The sequence below is a fragment of the Lethenteron reissneri genome, chromosome 23, assembly GCF_015708825.2.
Source record: "Lethenteron reissneri isolate LAM-NWPU_2019-01 chromosome 23, ASM1570882v1, whole genome shotgun sequence".
Classification (NCBI taxonomy): domain Eukaryota; kingdom Metazoa; phylum Chordata; class Hyperoartia; order Petromyzontiformes; family Petromyzontidae; genus Lethenteron; species Lethenteron reissneri.
In genome coordinates, this window is record NC_083801.1 from 14,272,440 (window position 1) to 14,300,333 (window position 27,894).

General features: G+C 43.0%; 1 protein-coding gene across 2 annotated transcripts in view; it reads right to left on the reverse strand.

Annotated features, from left to right (window-relative positions):
- Nucleotides 1–1,785: 1,785 nt before the first annotated feature.
- The window catches only part of LOC133346052 (thrombospondin type-1 domain-containing protein 7A-like), a 234,534-nt gene continuing 208,425 nt past the window's right edge, over nucleotides 1,786–27,894 (reverse strand). The window contains exons 24-30 of one of the 2 annotated variants that reach the window (XM_061557347.1): nucleotides 25,581–25,758; nucleotides 16,231–16,407; nucleotides 15,284–15,379; nucleotides 15,096–15,178; nucleotides 12,993–13,254; nucleotides 8,582–8,669; nucleotides 1,786–6,966 (exon numbers count right to left, since the gene is read on the reverse strand). In XM_061557347.1, the coding sequence (XP_061413331.1) occupies nucleotides 6,873–6,966; nucleotides 8,582–8,669; nucleotides 12,993–13,254; nucleotides 15,096–15,178; nucleotides 15,284–15,379; nucleotides 16,231–16,407; nucleotides 25,581–25,758 (978 nt within the window). In that variant the 3' untranslated portion in view covers nucleotides 1,786–6,872. Of the gene's footprint in view, nucleotides 6,967–8,581; nucleotides 8,670–12,992; nucleotides 13,255–15,095; nucleotides 15,380–16,230; nucleotides 16,408–25,580; nucleotides 25,759–27,894 lie in introns of both variants that reach the window. The other variant, XM_061557346.1, reaches the window with a different exon arrangement.

Sequence of the window (27,894 nt, forward strand, 5' to 3'; positions counted from 1 at the left end):
TAAACCCTGGAGGATTTTGAAGACTGCGGAGGATTTAGCATTTTGATGTTTGGTCAATTCCATTAAAAAGTGTTTACCTTTGAAGAGGAAACGGGAGCACCAAGAGAAAACCCAGACAACCAATGGGGTTTCACATGGATACAGATTATTGCTGTCATCTTCTTCGTATGGCTGATGTTGTAATGTAGACCAACGATGACATATAACACTGGTCAACAAAAAAAAACTTTTTTTTCTGGCCTCGACTTTTGCAGCTGTTTAAGACTAATTTCAGGGTTCTGATTCCAAATCTGATCTCAGATTTGCTCTATCACATCTCATTTTATGCTATCGGCATACTCCATTTTCATTGATTTTACCCGAAATTAACTCTTTCACTTATGATTGCAAGTTGTTGCGAGTGAGTGACTGCTTTAGTGTTAAAATATGGTGCTGTATTTTTAGGATAGTGTGTTTATAATATAATTTTATGTAGATATCCACATTTATTTAATATTTTTCTTCTGCAGTTTTTATTGAAAATGCAATATTTGATATCTCAAAAACCGTTGGAATACCTTATGCCAGAAAAAGTGTGACCAGTGTAAGCGTTGAGGTGGTCGTGCCACATTGCGTCAGTAGTGGAGTGTATCGCTGTGATGATGCCTCCTTCGCATTTGTGAATCGGGTATCTTCTGGGTGACCACAGCTACACGCGGGAGAGTGTTTTAACAATTAGGGTTGCCCATAAGCTTTGCGGAAGATTGAAGACAGGGATCTTCTGCGTCGAGAGTCTTTGAGGCGGTGTTATTGCTGTAATGCCATCTCTAGTGGTTGCGTGAAAATCAGCTATTTGTATTGGCATCATTGCGGAGAGGCAGCATACATTGAAACTGCACGAAGCCTACAGAGGCTTTAAACATACAAATATGAAGCCACTGCGCAGCGGAGATGTAAATGTTTTGGGAATTTATACGACGTAACGGAGAAGATCCCAACAATGCATGATAAACAGATGTGCCTATGCTGTCACAACACATTTACACAATGTCCTTTGAATAAGTAGCACTTACCCGCGCATTTTTATTTAATTTTTTGATGTCACACGCCGTAATTTTTTCTTCTTTTTCTTTGTTGACTCAACTGTAATCATGCTTCTCACAGCATTAATTTATTACATTGTTCATACCAAATGGCACCACAGTTTTGAAGGTGGCATTTTTCAAATGTAATTGGCAGCATAACATTTGCAATCCACTCGCAAAGGATGAGACAGTGCTCCCAGATCAGAGATCTACATCTAAACACGTGGTGAGATCATCTTCTTGGTTCTTTCGGTAAAGTCACGTAGAATGGAAATAATAAAATAAAACATAATAAAATAATTCTCACGACGTTTCGGCCACAACGCAAGCAGCCGTCCTCAGGTGAAGACCAGGTCTGTCGGGGAGACAGCGTCTGAATGAAACAGCACCATGCTTGGAGCGTATATTTAAGCTGGGTTGGAAGGGGGGGAAGGGCGCCTTGACAAAATAATTTGCATATCAAAATATGCTAAATTCCTCTTGATATGCAAATTTTTTTGTCAAGGCGCCCCCCCCCCCTTCCAACCCAGCTTAAATATACGCTCCAAGCGTGGTGCTGTTTCATTCAGACGCTGTCTCCCCGACAGACCTGGTCTTCACCTGAGGACGGCTGCTTGCGTTGTGGCCGAAACGTCGTGAGAATTATTTAACGCTTTATTTTATTATTTTATTATTTCCATTCTACGTGACTTTACCGAAAGAACCAAGAAGATGAATCCCTGCAGTCACGAAAGCTTTAAATCGAAACATGGTGAGATGTTTACCAAGTTAGAGATGCACTTGTATGAGACTCTCGACTGGACTCAGTTGAGAGTCCCATAACAGTAATGGAGGCTCCTCGAAGGTCAACCGTTTCATGCGGACACTTGGGCACGCTGTCAACACTATAGTTATTTTAAAATCTGTGAAGCTCCTCACTCGTGAGTTATATTGATGTGTTTTATGGTTGCACTGCATGTTGTACAGGACGATATCCGACGTTTCGCGCCACGTGGTGGGCTCTTCTTCAGGAACTGAATTCTGAAAGAAGCTCCCAATACATGAAGCAAAACATCGGACATAATGCAGAAGAACACGTGGTACAACCTGAAAACACATCAGAGATAGACAGCACAACTGCGAACACCTATGCAGTGGCTGTCACTCAAAGCCAATAAGTCGAACGCTTTACTGCTGATATGGGTATGGGATGGCACTCATATCATGTTTACAGCCCAACGCCAATGGTGGAAATTCCACATTCCTATAGTGGGAGTGAGTAATTCCATAAGACAACCAATATGGATTTCTGATAAAGTGATAATTTATCAATCATGATTTAAATTCGGGAGACTTCCAATTGTAGACCTGTATGCTCCAACAACTGCGGTACCCAGCCAGATCCGCCACTTTTAATCTGAAATAACATGCAACTGCTTTAGTGTGAGCGTGGACGTGAATAACAATGCATCATTTGAAGTTGTTAAAATTGATCAAATACTGTGAGCACTTATCCCCTCCTATTCATCACGGATTCAGACAAACATTCACTGATGCCACTCATTTAAATGTATCATGCTGCTCTTGCATGGACTTTGTGAAACTGAAGAAATTCCACCTTGACTTAGTTTTTTTCCCTCAATACTAGAGTATATTTATCCATTATACACTGTATAATGTTCAACACATATTCCTATTTTTGATCAATTCGAAGCATGTTTTTTTTTGTTTTACACCCAGACTCTTGTTTGCCCAGTAATACATAGATTATCCACAACGTTCAAGGCTCAGATAAGCAGTGACTGCAAGAGAACTGGTGTAACCATGGGGTGATTTTGTCCAAATCAGGGTTCTTCAACTCGTGGCCCGCGGGTCACATGTGGCCCCGTGAAGGCCGTTGGCAGTAGCCCGCCAAGATATATGGCTCACTGATACATAAAGGGATACCGGTTATTGAGATGAAAGAGAGATAAACATCTCGAAATTTGAGAGGTATTGACAATAGATAGTGACTCGTGATATGAAACCACGATAAGCAAGGTAAATGAGACCTGGACACTCGAGGGACAGATAAAGAGGTCATATACAGACATTGTCACGAAGCCAAGTGACGTAATGACATGACCTTCACGTGGCCTGTCAGATGTGCCAATTTTATTTTGTGGTCCACCAGACAATGTCGTTGAAAAACCCTGGCCCAAATAAGCCAACACACGCTCCTGCATTAATGGGCTTGGGATAGGCCTTTTTTGCAATACAGCAGATACAATTCGCATTTTCTTGTTTGAAATTGAAAGTGTGACCCATGTGTAATTGACTCCTCAAATTGTTGTCGGGAAAGTGTCTGGGGAGCTTAAAATCTGCATGATTAAATTCTATCCAGTGTCCTTTCATTAATCGAGGGAGAGCTCATTGATATACAATTTGTCGCATACAAGTCGTAATGAGTGACACATTATTATAATTTCGCAAAAAAAAAGTTTGATAGAATTTAAACGTTAGTGATAATGTACGTCTTTAGTTGTGGGGAGTGGTGGTGTAGCAGTTATCACACTACGCTACGAATCCAGCGACCCGAGTTCGATTCCCGCTCACGACCAACACCAGTGACGATTATCTAAACCAGTCCTGGGCCTCTCCTAAGTCGACTCAGCATCAAATGAGGTCCTGGTTCGGTGTGTAATCATTATCACTCGGGAGACAAAGGCAGCCGGGCGTGGTGCTGAACACTCATTCCCTCGTGTGCCGTGCTGGCCTTCAGAGGTGATCGCTAACAGCACTTGCATCAAAACAATGTCACGGCTATATAGGGAAAAAATTGTTAAATTTGTATCATTTTATTATTTCCCTTCTACGTGACTTTACCGAAAGAACCATGAATAGCTCTCATACTCTGATGGTGCATTGATCTTGAGTTGTGCACCTTTTGGCATCATCTGGTCCAACACCATGTGAGACTAGGCTCTAAGAAGAGCTGTCTCGGTAACCAAGAATAGTGTATTTTTAGTATATATTTCTTTGTTTATTTGGTTACCTTTTCTATACTTTGCACTCCTATCGTGTTTTTGTATCGTTTGTTGTTGTAACTTTCTGACCTGCCCCTACTGGACATCTGTGAAAAAGAGCTTCAGGGTCACGATGCAAATGAAAAATGGATTTTGTCTCGTTATTAGTTTCGTTTGCATTGTGTCTCGATCGTTTTCATTTGTTCTGCCACTCCCTTATATAGCTTGGTTTGCGCTATTAGACTAAATGTAAGATTACACATTTAAATTTGCATATACGTTGCATCATCGTAAAGAAACCATCCTATGTCAATGCGTGTTTTTTTGCGATCATAATCTATAAACAACAAAAAATGTTTAATTGATGCATTGTTGCATGCCCGGTTAATGCAGTGTGCATCCACAATATGCCGACGTATACACAGTGAAATACAGCGAGACTCATACACTCAACAAATTCCATAGGCAGTTTGAACATGTTTAACAATCACATATTACACTCCATGGCAGTTAAAGATTGCGCTATTGGCTTTTGTAATTATTATCATCTTTACATTAAATACAGATATACAGGTTACCTTGTAACACACAATGTAAATTAAGTATTTGACAAGTCAGTGCACATATAATCCTTCCGAATCCCTTACGCTATTCAAATATAAGAAATCATGAATTCAAATGACTGTACACAAGCATTATATTTATACGAATACTTTGCTTAGTTCTTTGTCATAATGCCACCGTTTGTTAAAGAAAAGAAACGTTTCGGAAACAAAATGCAAAGTTCGTTACAAAACAAAACCTTTACATTGTTGTTAAATTGCGCTGTATTATACGAATTTTCCGCGAACACCCGCTTTGCTAGGATACCCTTCGAAATTCAACAGCATGTCGACACAGCACAGTAGTTACACAATCAAGTACGTAAAGTAAAACATTATCATCTTACATTTTTTTCTGCTCGGCAAAAAAAAACCCCACAGCTTTAAACAATGATGTAAAGGCTTTTTTTCCCACAACGCCATGGCAAAAGGACATCGCTCCACGTGTCTATTTTCACCGAGTCCCAGGAGTAACGGCTTCTACCCAGAGCCTCGTGCGAGACGCATTTCATTATCAGGACGATGATGGAAAAGTGTGTGTGCCCATAACATAGTGCAAATAGTTATCCTTACCCAGGTCAGGCCAGGCAACGTCTCACACGAAGGCTTTTTTCTCTTTTACTTGACCAAACACAAAAAGCACCATGTGATTGGGTCTCGTCGCAACTCAGCCCGATTGCCTCTGCATGCAATCACCGGTTCCAATTCTCTTGTCCGTAAATAAATCAGCCGACACGAACCACATCCAAATGACTATACGCAGAGTACAGTTATGTAATTGCGACTCGCCGTTAGTAACAAATACACCGTCCCCCCCCATCCACAACAACAATGTGCTTCAGCACAGGACAGGAGCGCAGGTTTCACGTTTAACATTGTAGAAGTTGTGCATGTGTTCTCTAGGCTGTAAAATTGCTACGCTTTAGAGTCAATAGACAGTGCAATGAATTTATAGCGCCGGGTACAAAAAAAGGTAATAGAGAAACAACATCCATGCTCCACTTGTGCAGGACCACGGATTGTTAAGACAGTTATTATTATCAAATGCAGAACGCAATTCATTTGCAGCAAAAAACATAAACAGATCGGCAAAAATTATTGTTCATTAATGTGGGTGTGGGTGAAGTCCGGTCATTTTTTGAGCTGATTCTTTTTCTTCTGCATGTATACAACAACTCATGATGTAGTGTCCAGCTTCTGTGTTGCGGAGGATGGCTTGGTGGTAGTGGCATCCTGCTTGTTGAAAGCTGTGATGAGTTCTGCATAAACATTGTTCCACTCTGTTAATTAAGTGCCTTACATATTTTGGCATCATGTTCTCTTTTGAAGCTCAACTGATTTTTACCTAATCCACCATTTGATGCAACTTTCATTGGCCGCCTTAATGGAATCAGCCGTGAATATGCATTCACTCTTATGTAGCGATCCATGGGCTGGTAGCATCATTTTTTTCAACCTTGTGTAGCTTTGTAAAAAAACTAACGTTGTTGTAGAGAGGCTGGTCTTTTAGTCAAAGATCCCAAAAAGAACATCCCGATGGCAAGAGAGGAAAATACATAAAAGCACACATCCATATTCCACAATTGTCCTGATTTGACTGGTAAAATGCTTTTGGATCATACACTTGTCTTGATTTGACTGATTCCACTGTGATGGATTCCATGTCTTCCACTTTGACTGGTAAAATTACTTTGGATTCTATACTCATCCATATTTGACTGATTAAATTCTGCTGGATTCCACGTGTTCTGATTTGACTGCTGCATCTCTGCTCTGGCCATCCACTGTAATGGTTCTTGCTCTCTTGACTGGCAATGTCGACGATGTTCCTCATGGTTTTCACCATTTACACAAAGGTCTCCCAAGTGGTGGACGAGTTGCTTCCTTTGTCTGATACAGGCACGTTGCTTTTGCATCCAAAATGCACTTTGTAGTGCAGCGTGTGTGCTGGTACCCACAGAAGAGCTTGCATGAATCAGAATTATGTTGGTCTTATCTCATTATGTAACTTATTTTTATGTATATATACACCAAGTGTAAGTCTTTACACGGTATGTACATATTTTCCACAAGGTCCAAAAAAGCAGCTGATTGTCTAGCCATAAAAGTTTGTGTGGTTCAGTCCACAGGACACAACAACAACAACAAAAACCCCGACAACGAACCGTGGAATCCGCTCGCTGGTTGCGCCGACCCTGCCCAGACGAGGGGGTCGCCGCTCCCTAGAGGTCGATGTCACCGTCGTACGCGAGGGTCACCGGCCTCCTCGGAGAGGGGCGCTTCACCGGCCTGCGTATGGGTCGCTTCGGTCGTTTGCTTGGGAGGGGAATTGGAGGGACGGCAAACGGAATGTTCCAATTGAGTTACACAAGCGTTCCATTTAAATGGAGGCAAAACAACGAAGCAAGGTTGAAGCTGAGTTTTGAAAAGAAACGGTCGTAATGGGCCCTCCGCGCTCTTTACCCCGTGCAAGCATGTGAATTGTAAACACGGCAACGGGAACTCAATCCCGAACAACACTGTTTCCGCCAGTAAGCACACAGTGTTATGCGAGCGTTACTATTATTGTTACAATTCACCACACCGTGCCCTTCAATTCCCACCCCCTCAGCTGCCCTTCACCCCCCCAACCCCTGGGGCAATTAAAAATTCAATTCACCAATAGATTTTTGTTGCTCCGTTTTTACCGCCTCATTTGTATTTGTCGTTCACACATTCTCAACGGACACAATTCGACGACTCGATGCATCGTTAGACACCTAATTGTTGCCGAATCCGACTTACGAGGAATTCAATTTTTTCAAGCAGAAAACGATGTCACACTTAAAAAAATAACTCGTATGAACCCTTGATATTTATTTTAAGGTCCAAAAATCAATGCGCAATTTCAGAGCGATTGGGTCTAGCACTTTAGTATCTCCTGGGCTCACGTTGGCTCCAAATCAATCCCTCCCCCGTGTCTCAACTCTCAGCCCGCAGGGAGGATGTAGCTAATTGCATCCTTCATGCTGACAAATTATTCTGCACAAACGCTAATGAAAGAAGAATCCACGGGTGAGTATTGATCATCTCGCAGTCCCAGGGAACCTCCACACTAATTATAGCTATCGCCACTCCTTAACGGCGCGATTTGAATTCTTCGTTTCCACAAACAACACAATATTTTATAAGAGCGTGTTATTACTGCTCAAGCTAACAGAAAGTGGCCTCTTGGCTTACACATGTAAATTTGAGGAGCTTGAAAAAAATGGGATTTCAAAAGTAACACCTTCATACGTTTTATATTTGAGATGATATTTGATAGTCCATTGTCAAACCACTGCTGGATGAAGACCTCCTTACACTGTCCTTCATGGGCATTGTTTGACCATACTTCACCACGCTGGTCAATGCAGGTTGGTGAAGGGGAGAGGGGGGTGGCGAGGAACCAGCTGAGATATCTCTCGCCGCTCATTGTCGCCGAGGCCGGGAATCAAACTGAGGTTTGCTGGGTTCATAGTTCAACACGCCAACAACTGCACCGCCACTTCCCTACGTTTTCTATTACTGTATCTTGCAACAGTAAAAAAAAAAACCCCTCAAAAATAGACATGTAACGATTCCTTCCCCCCCCACCCCTCCCCTCATTATTCAATGAATTGTCACAATCTAGGGTCACGATTTGATTTAAGAATCAATTTAGTTTTTACGCTGTGGCGAAGGTGGTGCCTCTCGCGGCCGAATGGTTCACGTAAACTCATTACTGTACGTACAAGATATAGGAATTGCAAATAATCGATACTTACTCGCACAATTTTCCGCACGTGTCGCGAGCATGAGAATCAATTTTGATTGAAGAATCGAAACATCATTACATGGCTACTCGCTGTGTATTTACTGCACCGTGCATGCTTTAGTAGTAATAATAATAATAATTATTATTATACTTTACCAGGCCAGATATATCATGGAGACGATGAAGATGAGGAGTACACACGCAGCCGCCGACACACCGTAAACCCACACTTTCAGCTTGCCATCTGTTCCGACAGGACAAGGGGGAGCGAGAAAAGAAACAGGCGCGGGGAAAGTAGACAAGGATTCGCTGTCAAATAAAATGTAGAACGTGTTCCAAACAGGAAGGGCAGATGGAGACGTGAAATCCGAAAATCCATAACGGCAAAACATTTTAACGGTTAGGGTCCTCCAGAGTGTTGCGTGTGTCTCCGAAACACTCGGTGAGCGTTTGCTCGACCGTGAAAAACAAGCCTCGTTTCCGTACGACGAGGCAATTTTAAAAGGGATGCCAGTTGAGGGACAAACGGTAGAGCATTCGAATTTTATGACACTATTTCACAACCAGCTCGCTGATATACAGTCATTTATGCAGAAATGGGCGCATTATTCCGGGCGCAGGAAAACTGGTGCACCTGCGAAGGCAGAACACATTAATCACGGCACTCTGGCTCTATTGACCGTCCACATCATGAGACAACATAAATGATGTCTTTTTCCCTGCGCACCACTGAAGTCAACCTGAGCTTGTATCATGTTTATGTCACTATTCATAATGTAAGAAACCCCCCCCCCGCCCCCGCCACAAACTTATTAAAATATACACTAGCTCAGTGAACCCATAATCAGCACCCATGATATATCCCAGGGGTCGGGAACCTTTTTAACTGGGAGAGCCATAAAAGCCAAATATTTCTAAATATATTTCATTGACAGCCATATAGTATTTTTAACGTATAATAAATTAAATATGTCTTACTTTTAATGCGACTTTTGGTCACGGGACCCGTGACCCGAGAAATTTTATCTTCAAAACTAATTTCTGTTTACTTTAAAATGACACAGTATTATTAAGCAATATCACAAGTATTTTAAAATCAGTTTCAAACTGATTTTATTTTTATTTTTTTATTATTATTTTTTTCAACTCAAAATTGTCTGGGAGCCATATGCCGTCACCGGAAGAGCCATAGATGGCTCGCGAGCCATAGGTTCCCGACCGCTGATATATCCACTGCTGGATGAAGGGCTCGCCAAGCCATCGTCATTTCTCACGGTGCAATATCCCATTGTAGCTCTGGCCTCCGACGCACAGGCTCGTGTCGTTGCTCAATTTCCACGATGGACATCCTCTCGTGCATGTTCCCTCCTTTGGCCGCACGCCATCGTTTTATCTCAGCCGAGGGCCATCATCCCTTCTCGTGAGGTGCTCTGCCCCAGCTCACGCACGTTTCCTGTGAGTCAATGTGATGCCTATAACGCGCGCTATGTTCTCTAATCCCTCTACCATTGTCTCGCGGTGTACTAGTCCAAGCGTCCACCTTGCTGTGGTTACATTTTCCTTGTCACTGTGCATTTGTTTCTGCTCTGTGTGGCATAAGCAGATGACATGCACTGACGAAACACGTTCTTTTCAAAACTACTAGGTACCTACAAGCAAACTAAAAACGAAAGCAGTAGCAAGACATATTGCAAGTATTTCGCTGTTTTAGATTTGTATGTTTTATTTTTGAGAATCATTTTACTTTGGAAAGTAAAGTGATAGCTGGCGAGAGGAGAAAAAAAAGTTAAAATTTTGTCTGCGTACTGGATCCCTGGACAATGCATTTGCTGTGATTCCAGGCGTGTAATTTAATGCCTAATGGAATGTAGGTCTCAACAGAGAACTCAATGCAATGTATAAAGTCTCAACAATGAGTCCAATAGGGCTGTGATTTACTGCCCTACCTGTCCAGGTTGGTCACGGGCTACATTCACGAGAGAGGCACAGCACAAACAACAGGGAAGTGGTGCCCGGTGGAGTCGCGATCAATTGATCGCCTGTAAGGCTGCAAACGAGAAATGCCGACTCACATCCTACCCCACGCGTACGTTATTGAAACAGAAGGTCGCATTCACATCGTGTTCAGCGCACCGTGCAATTTTCTCGAAAAGGAAATTTGAGGCCGAGGTTATTAAAACATGAGAATGGGTTGCAAGACTGGAGTGACTAAAATTAATATATTGAAAAGTGTTGACAAAACCTTGATATTGTCCATCAGCGGTGTAGACTATTTGAATATCCTTAGTATATAAAAAAACGTATCTTGTGTGAGCTGCAGCACTATATATCTGAATAAAAAAAATCTACGTCAATTTGCTAAAGTAAGCAATTTTAAATTCATTATATGTGTGAACAGTCTGATACAGAGTAGGGACCTGAATATTTCATGAAGATATAAGAACAATTAGATGTCTTTTCAACATCATGCATTTGTGAGGAACATATCTTCAAGTAAATTGACAGGCCTGCAAATTCAGTGATAACCCCCATAATAGGTATAGTCATTCATCTGTATTAGAAATCAGACACCAGACATTTGCTAGATAATCTTAAAAACCGCATTGCAAAGTAAAAGAGAATGAAAGTGAAGATAGGGGAGAGGTAAAGTGCAAATGGGAAAAACCAGTAATGATGGGATTTTAATGTAAATGGAATTTGCTTCACAGCAGTAATGGGAAAAGCTCTGACCAGGAATTAGTGCCGTATAAGTTTCACTTTTCTAGGCTTTGAGTTGCCAACAGACCAAAATAATTACCGATTTCATTTAAATGACATATATATCAGATTTGCAATTTACTTTTAATTTGAGTAAGTACCATTACCTGAATGAAAGTTATTTAGACATTCGATCGGACGGCTACAAATTAATATAAAAGCGCTTCCAAACAAAAGTCGCCTGACTTGCAAAGTGCATCGCATTTTCATTATGCAGACCCCTAGCGACCCTCAAAGCGACCTCCCTTCCTCGCCCCATGTCTCGACAGTAACAGTCGATCAAACGCAGCCAATTGGCCCGTAGATGACCCTAGGGCCTTCTCCACAGTAGCACTTTTAACCGACAAAACGAGTCTGCTTTAGAATGCTACCATATTCCCTTTTCTGGTTCTCACTCACAGAGTATCCAGACGAGTGGTCGGTGCATCTCCCTTCACGATCTCTCCACTCCCAGGGAAATGCAGCAAGTGACACCCTGGTCACCCTTCCAAATGAGATATTCCATTCTCAAGGGATTTTCCAAGTGATGTATTTGAAAAGAGGAAAAAAAGCAGCTATCTAAACTCACAGCCTACAAAGCTCAGCCGAGGTGAAGGGAAAATGACTGTCATTGGCAAGAGAGGGGATATTTCCAGGTGCCCGCACGGATAACCGCCAAAGATTAACCGCAGAGCATACCCATTGAACATATGCCTTTTCAGCACCAACCCAGCAACGCTCATTCCGACCAACCACAAGTAAACACCAAAGCACCCTGCCATCAGGATTTGGGCACCTTGTGCACTTTGCCCCAGACCCTTCATATGCTGCACAATCCTCCAGCGTGGAGCTGCGCAAAAAGGTTTCCCTACGGCCAGGAACGAGACGAGTTTCAGTAGAGATGCCGTGAGCAGGATTTTCACAGGGACTCGTTACTCGCTCAACCACAGCCTCAATTTACAGACACGGAAACCGATGGAAAATGGTGCTTCTCACCCAAGTTTCAGTGTGCAAAGCTACACCCAGTAGTGTGCTTCTCCAGTCCTGAATGCTGTAAAGGTCATTTTATTATTGGAGCCAGTACAAGCCCTCTGTTGCGGTATGACATTGGTGCTCAAGGCACCCCTCTGCCATCTGTTTCTCCAGTGCAGCTGTTGATCTGTCTGGCAATTTGTTCACCTGACTAGACATTGTCCCAGCCAGCCGCAATAACCACCTTGTAACCCCAACCAGGGGCCCTTCTGTATGAGAAGGGACCTGAAGGTCACGGGTAGCAGGGTCGCTTACTTGCCTGTGCAGGTTTAATGGAAGCATATCCACTACCTAATCAGTGACACATGATGACTCTCATCCAATTACAATTATGGTCGGGATGCAACTGTAATAAAGCAACATGTAGATCACAGCACACGAAGCCAGTCGAGGCCATGACAGAGGAGCAAATACACTTTGTCAAATGGTAAGTTGCTGAACTTATAACGAAAACATGTTTTTTTTGGAGAAACTGCCTTGGCAGTGGTGGACAGAGCACGCATTAACAAGAATCTCCACACATTCGTCATGAACACGGCCGTCACGGAAAAATACATTACGGACGCTGTGATGGGTAATGTCCCTTCTTCATAGGCTCGTGATGAAAGCGTGGCAATTTAGACTTTTGAAAATAGTAATTCTTCCCACTTCTCATTAAAACCCGTTGCTGGATGGTGGCAAACCTCGCACACGCTTCTGCATCTGCAAATATTCCAGGCCACACGAGAAAACACGCACGGGCGGTGCTCTGCGGTGACAGCCCGCACTCGGCAATTAGCCACAACTGTTTTGCGCGTACCAGGGCCGTAGGGCTGCATGGACCATGTGTGGAGAACATCGCCGAGCCTCGTGTCGCCGTTCGCGTCGGGCCGGCTCCGGCCAGCGCCATGACCGGCCACGACGTCCGCCCTGTGCTCACCGCCGCCGCCGCCGCCGCCGCCTCCACTGCCACTGCCGCCACTACCGGCGCCAGCTGTCAGGGTAACGCGCTCGCACCGCACCGCCGTCCCGCCCAGCGCACTCGCTCGTGAGAACCCCCGCGCACACTCGCACGTCCCCGCCTGCTCACGCACAGCAGAGAACGACGATAATAACGACCGTCAGTTTGTACTCATTCAATGCACTTATAATCATGTTACATAGCTTTGTCACGGTAGCAAGATGTTAACTACCTCGCCTGGTATACAGGAGGTCGTGGGTTCGATCCCGACCCTGACGCCTGCTGTAGCTTTGGAGTTTGCATGTCTCTCTCCCTGTGGCCGCGTGGATTTTTATCCCGGTACTCTGGTTTTTTCCTTCACATTTAGAAACACGCATTTAGAGTATTTGGCTGCTATAAATTTCCACGTGACAAGCCACTTTGTTGAGCTATCATTTGTGGCCTGGTCGCTTCTCAAAAGAGCTATATAGTTCAGTGGGCCTTACCTGGTAAAAAAAAATAGTTTAATTTTGTAGTTTAGTTTATATTAGTTATAGATGGATGGATAGATAGATAGCTCTCTCCCGATGGGGTTTTGGGTTGTTCAGCATGGATGGCCAATGTTTCGCTCCAGTGACTGAATAATTCCATGTGAATTCATGAATTCAATTCAAGAATTGATTTCTTGTAAGAACTCCCAACACGTGGAGTGAAACTTTGGATAATGACCCGATTAACACAAGATACAACCACAAGATACAAACAATTGCTATAACGTATGCAGTAATAATAATAATAGGTATAATAATGTAATACATTAATCTAGGAAAGCCTCAATACATCTCAACACTATTTTTCAGTAGGCTCCTGCACTGGGATGTTTGGCCAATTTAATTTAATTGAGTGTTTTCCTTTGTGTGGGAAGATATCAATGCACTTGGAGACAATCCATCCATATAATTGAATAACGCTTGAAGGTTAGCATGAACACATTCCTATCCACCTCAGAGTCAAGATAGTTCTGGAGTTTCACAAATCTATTCGATCCACTAACTCCTGCCTGTAAAGTGCTGGATCAGAGACACGCACAACCACGTCTGGCACCATTATTGACAGCCTCACTTACACAGAGTGCATTATAAGAAAAAATTTACCCGTAAAAACAAAGTTTTTCACTATAAATCCTTTATATGCGTGGCATCGATTTTATTTTATTATTCATTTCTGTTTTTCTTGAGTAAGAGTTTCATTTTTATCACATTGGTATTTTAAATTAAATATGAATTTTTTTTTTCCTAAAAAGTGGAAAAAAATTTCACGAAAATAAATTGTCACGCACAACGAGTCTGTGTGCAAACTGTCAGCTCGATTGGATCACGGGAAGTGGGTTAAAAAACGACCGAAAGATTTGCACGGTCGTAAGTGCGCAAGCAAGCAAGCGAGTGAACTTAATATAAAGGATTTAAAAAGGTGCTCGTGATTTGGCCAAATGTGACTTGCTCAAGCAAACCTTAAATATATGCCCCATTCGTCCTTCCCGATTAAGCATTGCAAAAATGCTCGGCAGGTTTTTTTCAAACAAACAAACAAACCCAAACAAGATCACACAGAAAGATATTGACAAACATGTGGTGGCCTAATTGTTTCCCTAATTAAGTATGGACATCCAAAAACGATGTTATTCGGCGCTTATCTTTGCCTACCACAATGTGTTTCCAGTGGCCGAGTTGTCTCTCGAAGTAGTTCAGTTAAAATATACCGTAGAAGCAAGCCCATCCCTCCCACACTCCACTTGGCATTATTATATTGAACATTGTGCTTTGACAAGCCTCATCACCAGGAGTGGCTGAGGCTCTGCGAATGGTTCAACTGATCTCATCTCACAAATTCTGGCACCGTGTGAAAGGATGAACGATGATTTTTTTATATATATAGATAAAGATGATGAACGTGTCATCTAAACATCAACTGCGGTCTCCCCACCTGTGTACAGAATGAGTTGGGTTTCGGGCAGGGTGGCTGGCAAGATCTCATCCTGGGCGGCTCGGATGAAGCGAGACAACCACCTGTGTTTAATACGGAGAAGGGCGTGTTAGGGGTTGAATGCATTTTAAACGTCATGCTCTCGAATGGGCTTTGTAAGAACACAGTATCAATAATCACGATCATACCGGTCACATTGATGCCATCCGATCGGGCACACCAGACCTCTCTCTCCGTCCCTCGCCAAGGCCCTGACCTCCACTGGTACTGAAAGCACTTTCCATCTGTTTGCAAGCACCACGAAGCAATGCATGTAACTCTTGCATTGCAACGACTCCCCGTCCTGCCATTAAAAATTAAACGGCGCTGTACGTGCTATCTTTTTGAAAAATGAACGGCACACCGCTACAAATTGCTTTAGTCCCACAGCTGCTATCACAGCATTGCAGCATTACCAGAACTATGGAAAAATCAATACCAAAACATATGACCATCACCGGAGTAAGCCAATGCCTTATGGTTAGAGTGTCTGCTTTGAGTGGGAGGTCAGAGGTTCAATTCCCTAGGCCAGTGTACACTGCCGAGGTTTGAAAATGATTGAGCACCTCTGCTCGGTGCTCTCCAGCACAGCGGCAGAACTACGGCTGAGCAATGCGAGTCAGAGAAGAGCGATCGCCGGAAGGTGCCAACAGTGACCACCCTGGGGACGATGTTGCCTCCGTGAATCACGGAATGTGAGTGAGCCAGTGAATATTAAAAGCACGTCTTCGTTCCAAGTGACAATGCTCAAGTTCAGGAGAGGAGGCGAAATAATAAACTCTATACCCTCATGCCACCTCAAGCGGAAATGAACACCTGCACAGCTGAATCGCTTGCACACAATTCCAAACCGCAGAACAAGTAAACGACTGAACACATCGGTATTTTGAATCATCTGCATCACCGAAACCAAGGATATCTGGAAATGATCCTCCACGTGAATACCTGGACCTACTTGGCGTCTCGGGGGAAACTCACGTGTCGTTGTTTTTATTCGGGTGGAAAAATCATTGCCAATATTGCGCGTTAACAAAGCTTAATCGTCAGCGACGACAGAAGCCGGACCCCGTGGCATGAGAAGAGGAGGGCGACTCACCGTCACACGGGCGCGACTCCCAGAGCTGCGCCGGGCAGGCGGCACGGCTCTCCGGCACCGCAGCTCCGAGGGCGACGCGCGAGCGCGCCTGCACGCCACGCAGCCCCACGTTGCTGCCCGTGGCGCACATCAGCTGACACACGCTCCAGTCGGACCACTTGCCCAGGCGGCAGTCTCCTGGGACGGCCGAGAGAAACATGTGAAACGCGCGCCGTGGAGCAGCCGGGGGGGGGGGGGGGGGGGGGGACAACGGTGCAATTAAACTGGGGAGATAAAATCATGTAGGTGCAAGGATTCCATAATGCTTTCGAACACGCGCTTGTCCTGAGATGTATTTAGTAAGTGATAGGGGAGCGGTAACGTTGCAGTTAGCGCATTGCTCTACGAACCCGGCAGCTTGGGTTCAATTCCCGCTCACGGCTGACACCAGTGACGATTATCTTGACTGGTCCTGGGCCTCCCCTAGGTCGACTCAGCCTCATATAAGTACTTGGTGTGGTTTGTAAACATCACCACCCACCCCCTCGCGTGCCATGCCGGCCTTCATAGGTGTTCGCTAACAGCAGTTGCTCCTATCGTCAAGAGATATACGGGGGGATCTTTGTCTGAGTAAGCGGGAAACAAACGTAATGTTTGAAGCCGCACAGTAAGATGGCATCGCATTGCATGAGATGTTGTAAGATGATGTCACATGTATATATCATCAGAGAGCGAAGATCCACACTTTCCCTGTAAGCTCTGGGTTTGTTTCAATGTTTGGGTATTCCTTTGAAAAATTTTGGCCAGTTTTCGATAAGCAGCAAAAGTTTTGTTCATATTGGATAATCTCTGTGCGAGTTATCATGACCCTCTGTGACAGACATGCAGGCGGGTAGAGCGATGCATTAACCATTTATAGATATTTTGGAGAGTAATAATAGGTTTTTCCACTTTTTTTCTGGCAACAAAACAGGTGTTAAGATGTTAAAACACCAAACTGAAACCTTTTACAAGGAATCATGTCTGCATTAACCACAACACTTGTGGTCAGAATGCAAACAAAAAAATACTCTGCAAACAAAAAACATACTCTGAAAGCTGTTTCTGGTGTGGACCAATGAGTTTCAAGGACAATGCATATATTATCAGAGTATGTTTTTTGTTTGCATTCTGACCACAAGCATTGTGGTTAAGGCAGACATGATTCCTTGTAAAAGGTTTCAGTTTGGTGTTTTAACATCTTAACACCTGTTTTGTTGCCAGAAAAAAGGGGAAAAACCTATTATCATATTTTGGTTCTGACAAATGAGGTCCCATGATGTTTTGGAGAGTGTTAAAATAAAAAGTTCCTTCAATAAAAAGCCAGGTCCATTGCCCGCTGTCACCAAAGGCAGCTCCACACTAGCAGCAGACAGAGGTTGTTCGCTTTTTAATTGTCCATGTTCTGTAGAACACAAGTGACTCCGGTTCTTTTAATGAATTTCCCACACTTTGGGAAATTACTTTTTTATGATTAAAGTTTGCACTATAAAACATTATGCTCAAAGACAGCACGGAAAAATAAGTAACTTTTGCCTCTAAGATGGATGTGTACTTTTGACAAATATCTTCAAAAAATGTTTTTGCCTTTGAATATGCATATTTGAAAATATATATACGTGTGAATTGCCTTATTATGAATCTTCATGGCTTAACTTTGTGTTGACACAAGAGAGGCATGGAGATGAGTGATATCATGATTTACCCCCCAGCTTTTCTGTGACTGTGGGCTGCAACTCAATGAGACAAATTAATTGTTTTATTGTCTAATTTCTTTACTTTGTATTTGTAATAGTTTATTTCCATCTCACATGTATTTGCTCGTTTAGCCTAAATATAACATTAGCATATAGTTTTCATCACATTATGGATAGTAGATTCTCAAAAGCATGATATATTGAGTGTTTCTTTCATGTAAGAATGGATTTTAATTAACAAATCGATGAATTAATATGGGGTTTATCATGTTCAACTCCTCCAGTGGAGCCCATATGCTACTCCTGAAATTGGAACATTCCACTCCTCCAGAGGAACCAACATTCAACTACTGGAGACTGAACATTCACTCCCGGAGAGTGAATATTAAAATAATCTAATGGTGAATATTCTACTCCTCCAGTAGAACCAATATTCAATTCCTCCAGTAGAGCCAATATTCAACTCCCGAGGGTGCCCACAGCAGCGCGTGGTGAAGGCTTCAGAGAAGATACGCTCAGCAAGCGGCTCTACTACCCGGACAATCCCACTTGGATTACCAGCGGTGCCTGTGGCGTCAATGTCCGTGTTAAATTGATGTATCGTTACCGGCCTAATGGATGCACACTCAAGTTTAATGCTTGTCACCTGGAACAATGACTGCTTCTCAAAGACATGTATAAGGTATAAAGGCTGCAATAATAAAAAGCGAGTGAATTTAGCAAACGGTATTTAATTGTCCAATTTATCATGTCAAAGTATTTTGTTACTGTCATTTGGTTGTAAATTAAATGTGATTTTTGTCATAGGAAAAGTATAGACTCTTTTTTACTCACAAAACTTAAGATGTTACTGTTAATTTCGAATCATTACCTTGATTACGCCAAATTACTCTGCTTGTAAAACGTCTGTAAGGAAACTAATGAGCAATCTAATGCGACCAAATGGGCAGGAATTACATTTCTTACGCCAAAACAAGTCAAATTAGGAATAATATTTGACAAAATAAGAATTTGCGTAATTGTATTATCAATTGTAATAATAAGTGGGATAACTACATTCAAGCTTTAAAGCAATAATGTAAAGATCGGGGTGCTCCTCTTCTCAATCCAATATATTAAGTCGAACATTTAAAAGCGAGACAGATCCACCGTTAGAATCCATGTTGGCGTACTGCTGGAAGATTCTACCGACTCCCCCCGGAGTCTGAATTTTCTCATGGACTGAGGCCAAGGTTACTAGTGAATGGAGTCTTTCAAAATGCGTTGAAGTCATGATCACCCGTATTTAACACGTCAAACTATGTGACAGTGAGACCTATTGCAACCAATGTGGTCATTCAACAACATTGATTTAATACGTATGCTTGTTTTTGTAAATAACACACATTACACGCACGGGAAGGAATTCATCTTCTCTGTCACCCTTTCACCCACAATTTCTATCATCTGCACAAGTCGGTGAGTCTGCAAGATCTATCAAGAGTGGCCACATTTTTCCAATTATCAGGAACAATTTTTTTTACGGTTAAATGGGAATTCAGGGAAAACAGGATCTGCTATTTTGGTCCCTTACAAAATAGTTAATAAAAAAACGTTCTCCTGTATTTAGACACTCTGGATGTAAACTATTGCTGGTCTCGGATCAACAAAAGACCTGGAACCAGTTACCGGCACCTGTTTTGAGATCCATCCTCGAGTCCGAGCCAGTTTTGCAACAGACATCAAACAAAGAGCCTACACTTTGTGATCAGCGTGCATTTGTGATGGACTGGACTCGTAGAAGTGCAAGATAACAAGTGTTCAGACTTACATACGTACTAGTGCTACGAATGTGGGTTGATAATAACGTACAGCTCTTTGTGAAGCCAGTGCCGCATTATAGCGTGGAAAACATTCAAAACTATTCGATGATTCTTGATGCATTGTAAACAAATTTAAGTCGATCACTTGTGCCTAATAAAAAAAATGTGGATGCCCCCCACATCCTTCACCCCAAAGGTGGGAAACCCCTACAAGCCACGCCCCAGATGACAAGGATCACGACGTCACCAAACCCTGCCCATCGTCTTCCATCCACAGCTCCATATAGGAACAGAAGTGACTTTGTTTATCCCAACAATTTTCGTATTTTTCGATTCATGGCATAAACGAACCAATAATCGGTAGAGTGATTGTTTAATGAAATAATAAAATAGCTCAGATCTCATAGATATGTAATTAAATGCCGATTACATTCGTGACTTTTGTAATGTTATGACATGCACATTGACGACAACATGTGACAATGGTTTGCTCCAAGCTCATTAAAATCAATGCCAAGTCAATACAGGTCGTTATCACACACGCGCACATACAAACTGGTGTTATGTAATTATTTTCATTAATTACATGCTGCTAATTAACTTGACGGGTAGAATCTGGGTGGAGTGGACATTATTGATGTCTCATGCAAATCAGGTCCCCTGTTTGAGCAGCAAGTCAAACAAAATAACAATCAGGATGTCGACAGTACTCAGCCTCCCCACAGGATCCCACCGAATGTAATTATTTCACATAATCTTTGATCAAATTGTTGATTAGTTGAGACAGCCACGTGCATTTGAACCATCATTGCAGAGTAAAATTGCTGTCCAAAATCATTTTAGCACAAGATAAGACTTGTCTCACTTCTGAAGAATTTCCATCAAAATCGAATTGACAAAAATGTGATGGCTCTTGGGACATGAAAAGAGTTAAACTAAACAATTTTTTCTTTTATTAGATAAGGCCCACTGAGCTATATAGCTCTTTTCAGAAGTCACATGGCCATAAATGATAGCACAATGAAGTGGCTTATGTGAAAACTTATATCAGTCAAATTCTATAAACGCATGTTTCTAAATGTGGAGGGAAAAGCCGGAGGACCCGGAGAAAAATGTACGTGGGGAGAACATGCAAACTCCAAATATACAGGAGGCGTCAAGGTTTTTGTAACAAAGCAATGCATTCAAGGTATTATGCACATCACGTCAACTGCAATGAACGTTTCAAACGAGGTTTGGCTGAGGTGTGGCTAGACTTTCTTTAAAAGGAAAGTTGTCCTTTAAATGCTAACATATCAGCTAAATCCCGAGTTACACTAAAACATGTAACAGACGCATGTAAAAAAAAAAGTTAATTAAAAATTCAATTGATTTCCAATAAGCCTGCAAACCATCCGCAGAAATCCACCCTCCCGACTGCCTGCACGCTCCATTTCTCTGTGAAGTGTCACGTCCCCAAGCAGGCATTCGGGCCAGGCTGCTATCGATTTTGAAGTTATTGTTCCGGGGAGCACCTGACGATTACCACGTTAACAAACGCCACACGTTGCAAGTGCACGCTGCGTAGCCCTATCTTTATTGCTGGGCTGATAGTTCTTTGGCCTTGTATTGACTCTTCTGAAATTAACCATGCATTCGTTTAAGCTTATTTATTTTGATGCCAGAGCGCGCAAGCAAGCAAGCAAAACGTCGCATCTTGTTTACGGGTGAAATAAGCACCCTTAATTAAAGCAGATAAGTAATAAACTATTGAGGTAAGTGGTGGCCTGGAAGTGTAGAGTTTTACTGGAAAGTCCAAGGGATCATCATTTAAAACCCTCATTATTGGATCTTGAGTAAATGTGCTAAACGAGAATAGGTAAAATGTGCACGTAGCTTCCTGTGAATATATCTGCTGTTAACAGCAGCAACAATATATCTGCATGTTGTCTTTATTAAACTATATAAAGACATGCATCATTCTTCAGAGGTGTTCAGTGTGTCATGCTTTGGAGATATCAAATGGCATTATCTGACAGTCACTTACTCATGTTTGTTCCCCCCTCTGGCAGAAGAATAGTCGTTCTTCATGTCTCTTTACATTTAAGGTAATTGGAATAATATAATTGAAGTTTTCGTGACTGCAGGGATCCATACTCTTTGGTTCTTTCGGTAAAGTCACGTAGGTATAAAATAAAATAAATTAAATCACGACGTTTTGGGCGCAACACAAGTGTCCGTCATCAGGTGGGACAACCACAGCAAAAAACAATTGCTGAAGTGGGCAAAAGGGGCTGCTGCAACAAGAGGCTACCAACACTTACTTCACCTGGAATGGTACTTTCTACAAACAAAATTAAGGTACCCCCATGGGTTTCCCGTTATCACCAGTGATAGCGAATGTTTTCTTGGAGAAATTTGAAACAGATGCCATCCAGACATCCACCCTACGTCATTCCTTGTGGAAGAGATATGTAGATGACACTTTCGTCATTTGGCCACATGGCCTGCCAGCATTGAACCAATTTCTCAACCACATTAATTCATAACACCCATCCATCAAATTCACCATGGAAGTGGAGAAGGATGGTAAGCTACCATTCATGGATGTTTTATTTGAGAAGAGACTTGATGGCTCGTTGGGACACTGTCTACAGGAAAGCCACCCACACAAATTCCTATCTGAAACCTGATTCCCACCACCATCCGGCACAGAAGAATTCCCTCATCAAAACACTACACCATAGGGCCCACTGCATTTCTGACCAACACCACCTAGCCAATGAACTGGAACACGTACACCAGGCCCTCAAGATGAATGGGTACTCGAACCACATTATTCGCAAAGCTGTTTCTCCAACCATGGAGAAACAACCCCCTGAGACGCCGATCAAAACCATCACGTTACCATACATAGCAGGCGTTACCAAAAATATTTACTAATTCTTAAACAAACACAAGATCCAGGTCCGATTCAGTACAGTACTCAAAATTTGTGATCTAATCCCATCTGTGAAGGATGTCATTCCTGACATGAAATATCCTGGAGTCTACAACTAAGTTGCACCTGTGGGGGGTGTTACATTGGGGAAACGAAACGACATATCTCGGACCGTGTTCGCGAGCACAAGTCAGATCTGAAACACGGCAGAACGAATACCTCTGCCGTGGCTGACCATTGCTATAACGCTGTGGGCTCTCATAATATTGTTTTTTCGGAGACCAAGGTACTCTGCAAACCGTCGGGCTACGATCAAAGGTTTGTTCATGAAGCCATCCAGATATATAAACACAGACATAACTTCAACCGAGAAGATGGATACAAATTGAGCAATCATTGGAAGGATGTTATTAACCAGGTAAAACCTTAACTGCTTTATGGCGTTGCCTTCATATCCGCATCTCCAGTTTCTTCAGCCTCCCAGTCCCAGCCCCGCTCACTCACCGCCCCCCCCCCCCTGGCATTTTGCCGTGCTCGCCATTTATTCCCCCTTGCAGTGCTCCACTTCCCCTACCCCACACCCCCCTAATAACCGCATCTTTTGTTTCTTCAGCCTCCCACTCCCAGTCCCGCCCACTCCCCCCCACCCCCAGCATTTCCTTGCTCGTTTCCTAACCCCCTCCTCCTACCCACACCCCCACCCTCTCTATCTCTCCTCCCTGACTCCTCCCCCCCTTCTCTTGCCTATATGGCCTCTTGTTGCAGCAGCCCTTTTGCCCACTTCAGCAATTGTTTCTTGCTGTGGTTGTCCCACCTGATGACGGATGCTTGTGTTGTGCCCGAAACGTCGTGATTTAATCTATTTTATTTTATACCTACGTGACTTTACCAAAGAGTATGAATAACATAATTGTTTATTAGCTCACAAGGAGAGGCTCTTCATAGCTCCCTCTAGTGAAGGCCCTCATTCCAGCCATGACGTGAGTGAGACATTGCAGGCTTTCACCTTCACCTGTACCTTAAGCTCGTCCACAGGCCCTTATTTTCCTTTATTTGCAGTGCTCCGCAAAATATTCTGCAGAATGCCGACAAGAGCAGAAATCTCACAACTTTCTGTTTTCCATCTTCTCGTACCCAAACAACTCAGCTTAGCCAACAGATACACTCATTTTGATTCGAAATTCACTCTCAAATGTCCCAACCGTGCGGTCAAAGCTGGTCTGATGTGACTACTAAAGTAGAAAGGAGCCAATGGTTGCTTCTAATTTTCAATAAAGCTGGGCCAGTATTAAGAGTACAATGCGATTCGGAATTATGATGTCCCTAAATGTGGCCACATCTCGGGTGTCGTGACATTCCCCACATTTAGAGGCCCCATCAGCACGTACGATGTGGACAAAACAAAGTCCTCAAAATGTAGTTAAATTACAAAAATTATATGTTTTAACGAACCATGATGCCTTTGGCAATGCACGCGACTCCTGTGGTTGACCGCTGTGGTTCCTCCAATGAATTCCACTTGGCATGACCTTTGCTATGATAATGGTTAGGGCTCGTGTCATGCCATTGCTGGTAGAAGGCATTCCCTCTTGTAGAATCATTCATGGATGGTGTTTGACCATGTATCACAATGCTGGTGAGTGTGGGTTGGTGAAGAGGAGGGCAGGTATTAAACGGAGGTAACCAGGTTAATAAGCACAGTGGGTCAACCACTGCTGCACTGCTCCACCGCACTAAAATACTAAATAATGTGTTTATTTACACAGTTTGTTTTATTTTCAAGTAACTTTTGCTAATATTGATTATATAAGTTGCCGTTAATGAGAAGATATGCTTGTAAATACACAGCTTCAGTCCAAAGATACACACGTTGTATCGAATAAATAAATGTTCACATTTTTCACATATGGCTACTAGTAAGCTGTATTTTTCAATACATTTGTTGTTTTTATTTTTGACCACTGGATAGCAATGTTTAAACACCAGGGGGAAAAAATGTGTATTTTTTTGTTGTAATGAAGCCTAAATATCCCCAAAAAAAACCTCTCCAACACAAAATATAAATCGACAGACAATCTTAGCAGTTCATGGTGCAGACACAGTCCTGAGAAGCACTCGTTCGTGATTAACAATGATGGGGAGGCTCATGGTTGGTGTCCCACCCACTCGTACGTGATTACAAAACGTCCTCTGCTCGGCCCTCTCTGTGAGAGGAGTGGGAGACAGGCGAAGCCATGCAGTGAACAGGCCATCTGGCTCTTGGGTGGGTGGGGAGCTGGCGATTTATCATTGGCTTTGACATGAGTTGCATCCGTGCCTCTTCGCAAGGAAAGCTTTGCTTACTTCGCATGTGCAGGCGGCGCAAACGTCTGAATGTTTGTGAGAGTTATTGCCGAGCTGACACAGCCACATGAATAGAAGGGAAACCACGGCGGAGAGCCGTTACTCTAAGAAGAAGTTCTGCACTTGAGATGTCTGAGTGGCTATGAGACCAGACTGCTGAGCTTGGCACTGCTGAGATTCTGAGATTAAACGTGGGTTTCAGCCATTCATGAATGAACCATGTTCTTAACGACATGACGCCACGAAAAAAAAACACCCAACATATAAAATTTGTTTATACACTCGGTTAAATTGTTGCTCTGGGAATTTAAAAAAAAGTACGCTTTGACTTTAATGCGGCATTATGTGCATCAAAGTACACCCCGGATTGTTGTGCATGAAAAGGGCCACTTGAAGCATATCTCGGAAATAATTCTGACATCTCATTTCGTCGACTATTCTCTCACACGGGAGTGATCCACTGCTCTGGGAGCAATTCTCGGTGGACATCTAGTCTCATGACATGGCACCGATAGAGCACTGGGGGAAAAAGACAACAACTTAAAAGATATATATTAATTTTGCATTCACCTGGGCAGGGCACGGAGCAGACTCTCTGCAGCTCCTCGGCAACCTCTCCATCTGGCACATCCTGCCGCTCGCCACACTTGTCATCCTCCTCGACGGCCATCGCCGAGTCGTTGGTTAGCCCGTCCGTCACCACACACGAGACGTTACGCACCTGGACACCTTCCCCGCACTGTGCATCCTGCATTGGAAAGTCGGCTCAGTCAGAGGCACACGCGTTTAATGTTTTGTGGCTGCACTCTCTCGTGCACACGTGAGCGGATTGGCACCCTTGCCTTGGCACGTCTCCATATAGAAACAGCTGCCACATCGTAGCAGCACGCCATTCCGAACACAAATGTATGAACGACACTGCCAACACTGTGCACATGTCCACATGGGCACATCACTGCTCCCAGTTTATTCAACCTTCACTCAGGACTTCCGCAGCTACACACGGAGAATTTAAACAAATTCAGCCTCGCGCAAACGTTCAGAATATATATATTTTTTCAAAGGGCGGAATTTGTGGGTGGGCATTGCACTCCTCAAATAATCACATTTGATGCTTAGACGTCTGATTATGGGTGTACACACATTATCAGTAGCTTGTCTATCAAATCATTGGTTCATTTGGTATTCGTGCCATTGTACGTCTGAATGTATGTTTAACTTTGCACTCTGCGTAAGCCAACCGTCCTAATCGGAGGTGCAAGACTATCACAAAAGGGCTCCGTTTCACAGCTGAGAATCGCGTGGAGTCATTTCACAGTGAGAGTGATGTCGCCATGTGGTTTTACGAGATTAGGTAATTTGTGAGTAATGTTCAAATTTCGACCATGAAGGCAGTAGACGCGGCCTACTTTTTTTTCATTGGGTCTCCATTGTGAAGCAGAAGATGCACATGTTGTGGTTAATGTACCAGCAGTTTAGCATTAACCAGAGAGACATCTGGGCTTCAAACCCCTGCAGCAAGTGGCAAACGTGCGACCGCTCGGCCATGTCACTGCCCTCAACTGCCTATGGAACTGTGAAAAATACACACAGCCACTAGGGAACTACTCTAGTCATGTGTGTATTCCAGTGCTAGGTTAGTGCCTAAACCCCACCATACTGCTTCCAGTGAAAGCATACTACAGGATCAATGTCTCAGAAAAATAAAAATAAGAAAGAAAAAAAACAGAAAAAAAGTTTTACTGCAGTAGCCTCAGGTTCCCAAGTGGCCCAGAAATCTCTCACTGGGAATCACCGACTGTGGACTCTAGTGAAGCTGGAAATGTCATCTAATACTGGAAGCTGTCAGCTTCGTATTTGTTTTTCCTGTAGTAATTCCTCACCTAGTGAACTAATGACACCGATAGATACCGTGTACTATATTACAGCCCTTGTCAATCTAATTCTGGATGAAGGCCTCCCGACACCATATTTGCCATGGGGGTTGTTTGACCATACTTCACAACGCTGGTCAATGCGGGTGGGGGGGGGGTCGTGATCGGTTCAGATATAATTCGCCACTGATGCTAGTCATGGCTGGATATCAATATGAAGTTGCTGCACTCGTAGTGCAGTGTGCTAACAACTCCGGAGGTATTCTGAACACCAATACATTCCCAGTGACTCAGCTGGCAAAGACAAATCATAAAGGCTAATTTTTTTATTTTATCTTATTTTGTTTTATTTGTTTCATTTTATTTTATTTCTACCTACGTGACTTTACCGAAAGAACCAAAGAGTATGGATTCCTGCAGTCACGAAAGCTTCAAATCAAGAATGAAGGCTCGATAAAGCCATTTAAGTGGACCCAGTGAACAACATTATCTGGATCCTTCGTGGCCTTAAGCCCATGTGATCAATAATATCACTCTGAGGAATGCGTGGCCTGAGTATAATAGTTGAATTCATGCACATGTGAATTCCTATCATATCCTTGCCGGATGGGGGTTGATCTAACATGTCAGGAAAATCTGTGTGGAAAGACAAAAGTGGTTGTCCTGCAGAGAGACTGGACTCCCCTTTGCTTTTTTGGGAGAGAGACAATTTGACATTTGACGACGTAAATAATTAAGCCAGAATTTAGCAGTAATTAAATATTGGTGAAAGGTTGAAACATGTGATGATTAGGAATGTAATGATGCATTGATGTATTTATGAATATTGGTAAGCTCATGATAAATGGATCAAATTGTATTGGATTGATGCCTTTAAATCTATTATAATTTGTATGCAAAGGGTTCACGTGGCTCCTGCAGCCACTCGTGGCCAATACATTGCGCCACGACGTTAATTTGTTTTTCTTTTTATTGAACAGTATAGCTGAATCGCGACCATTCATCGAACT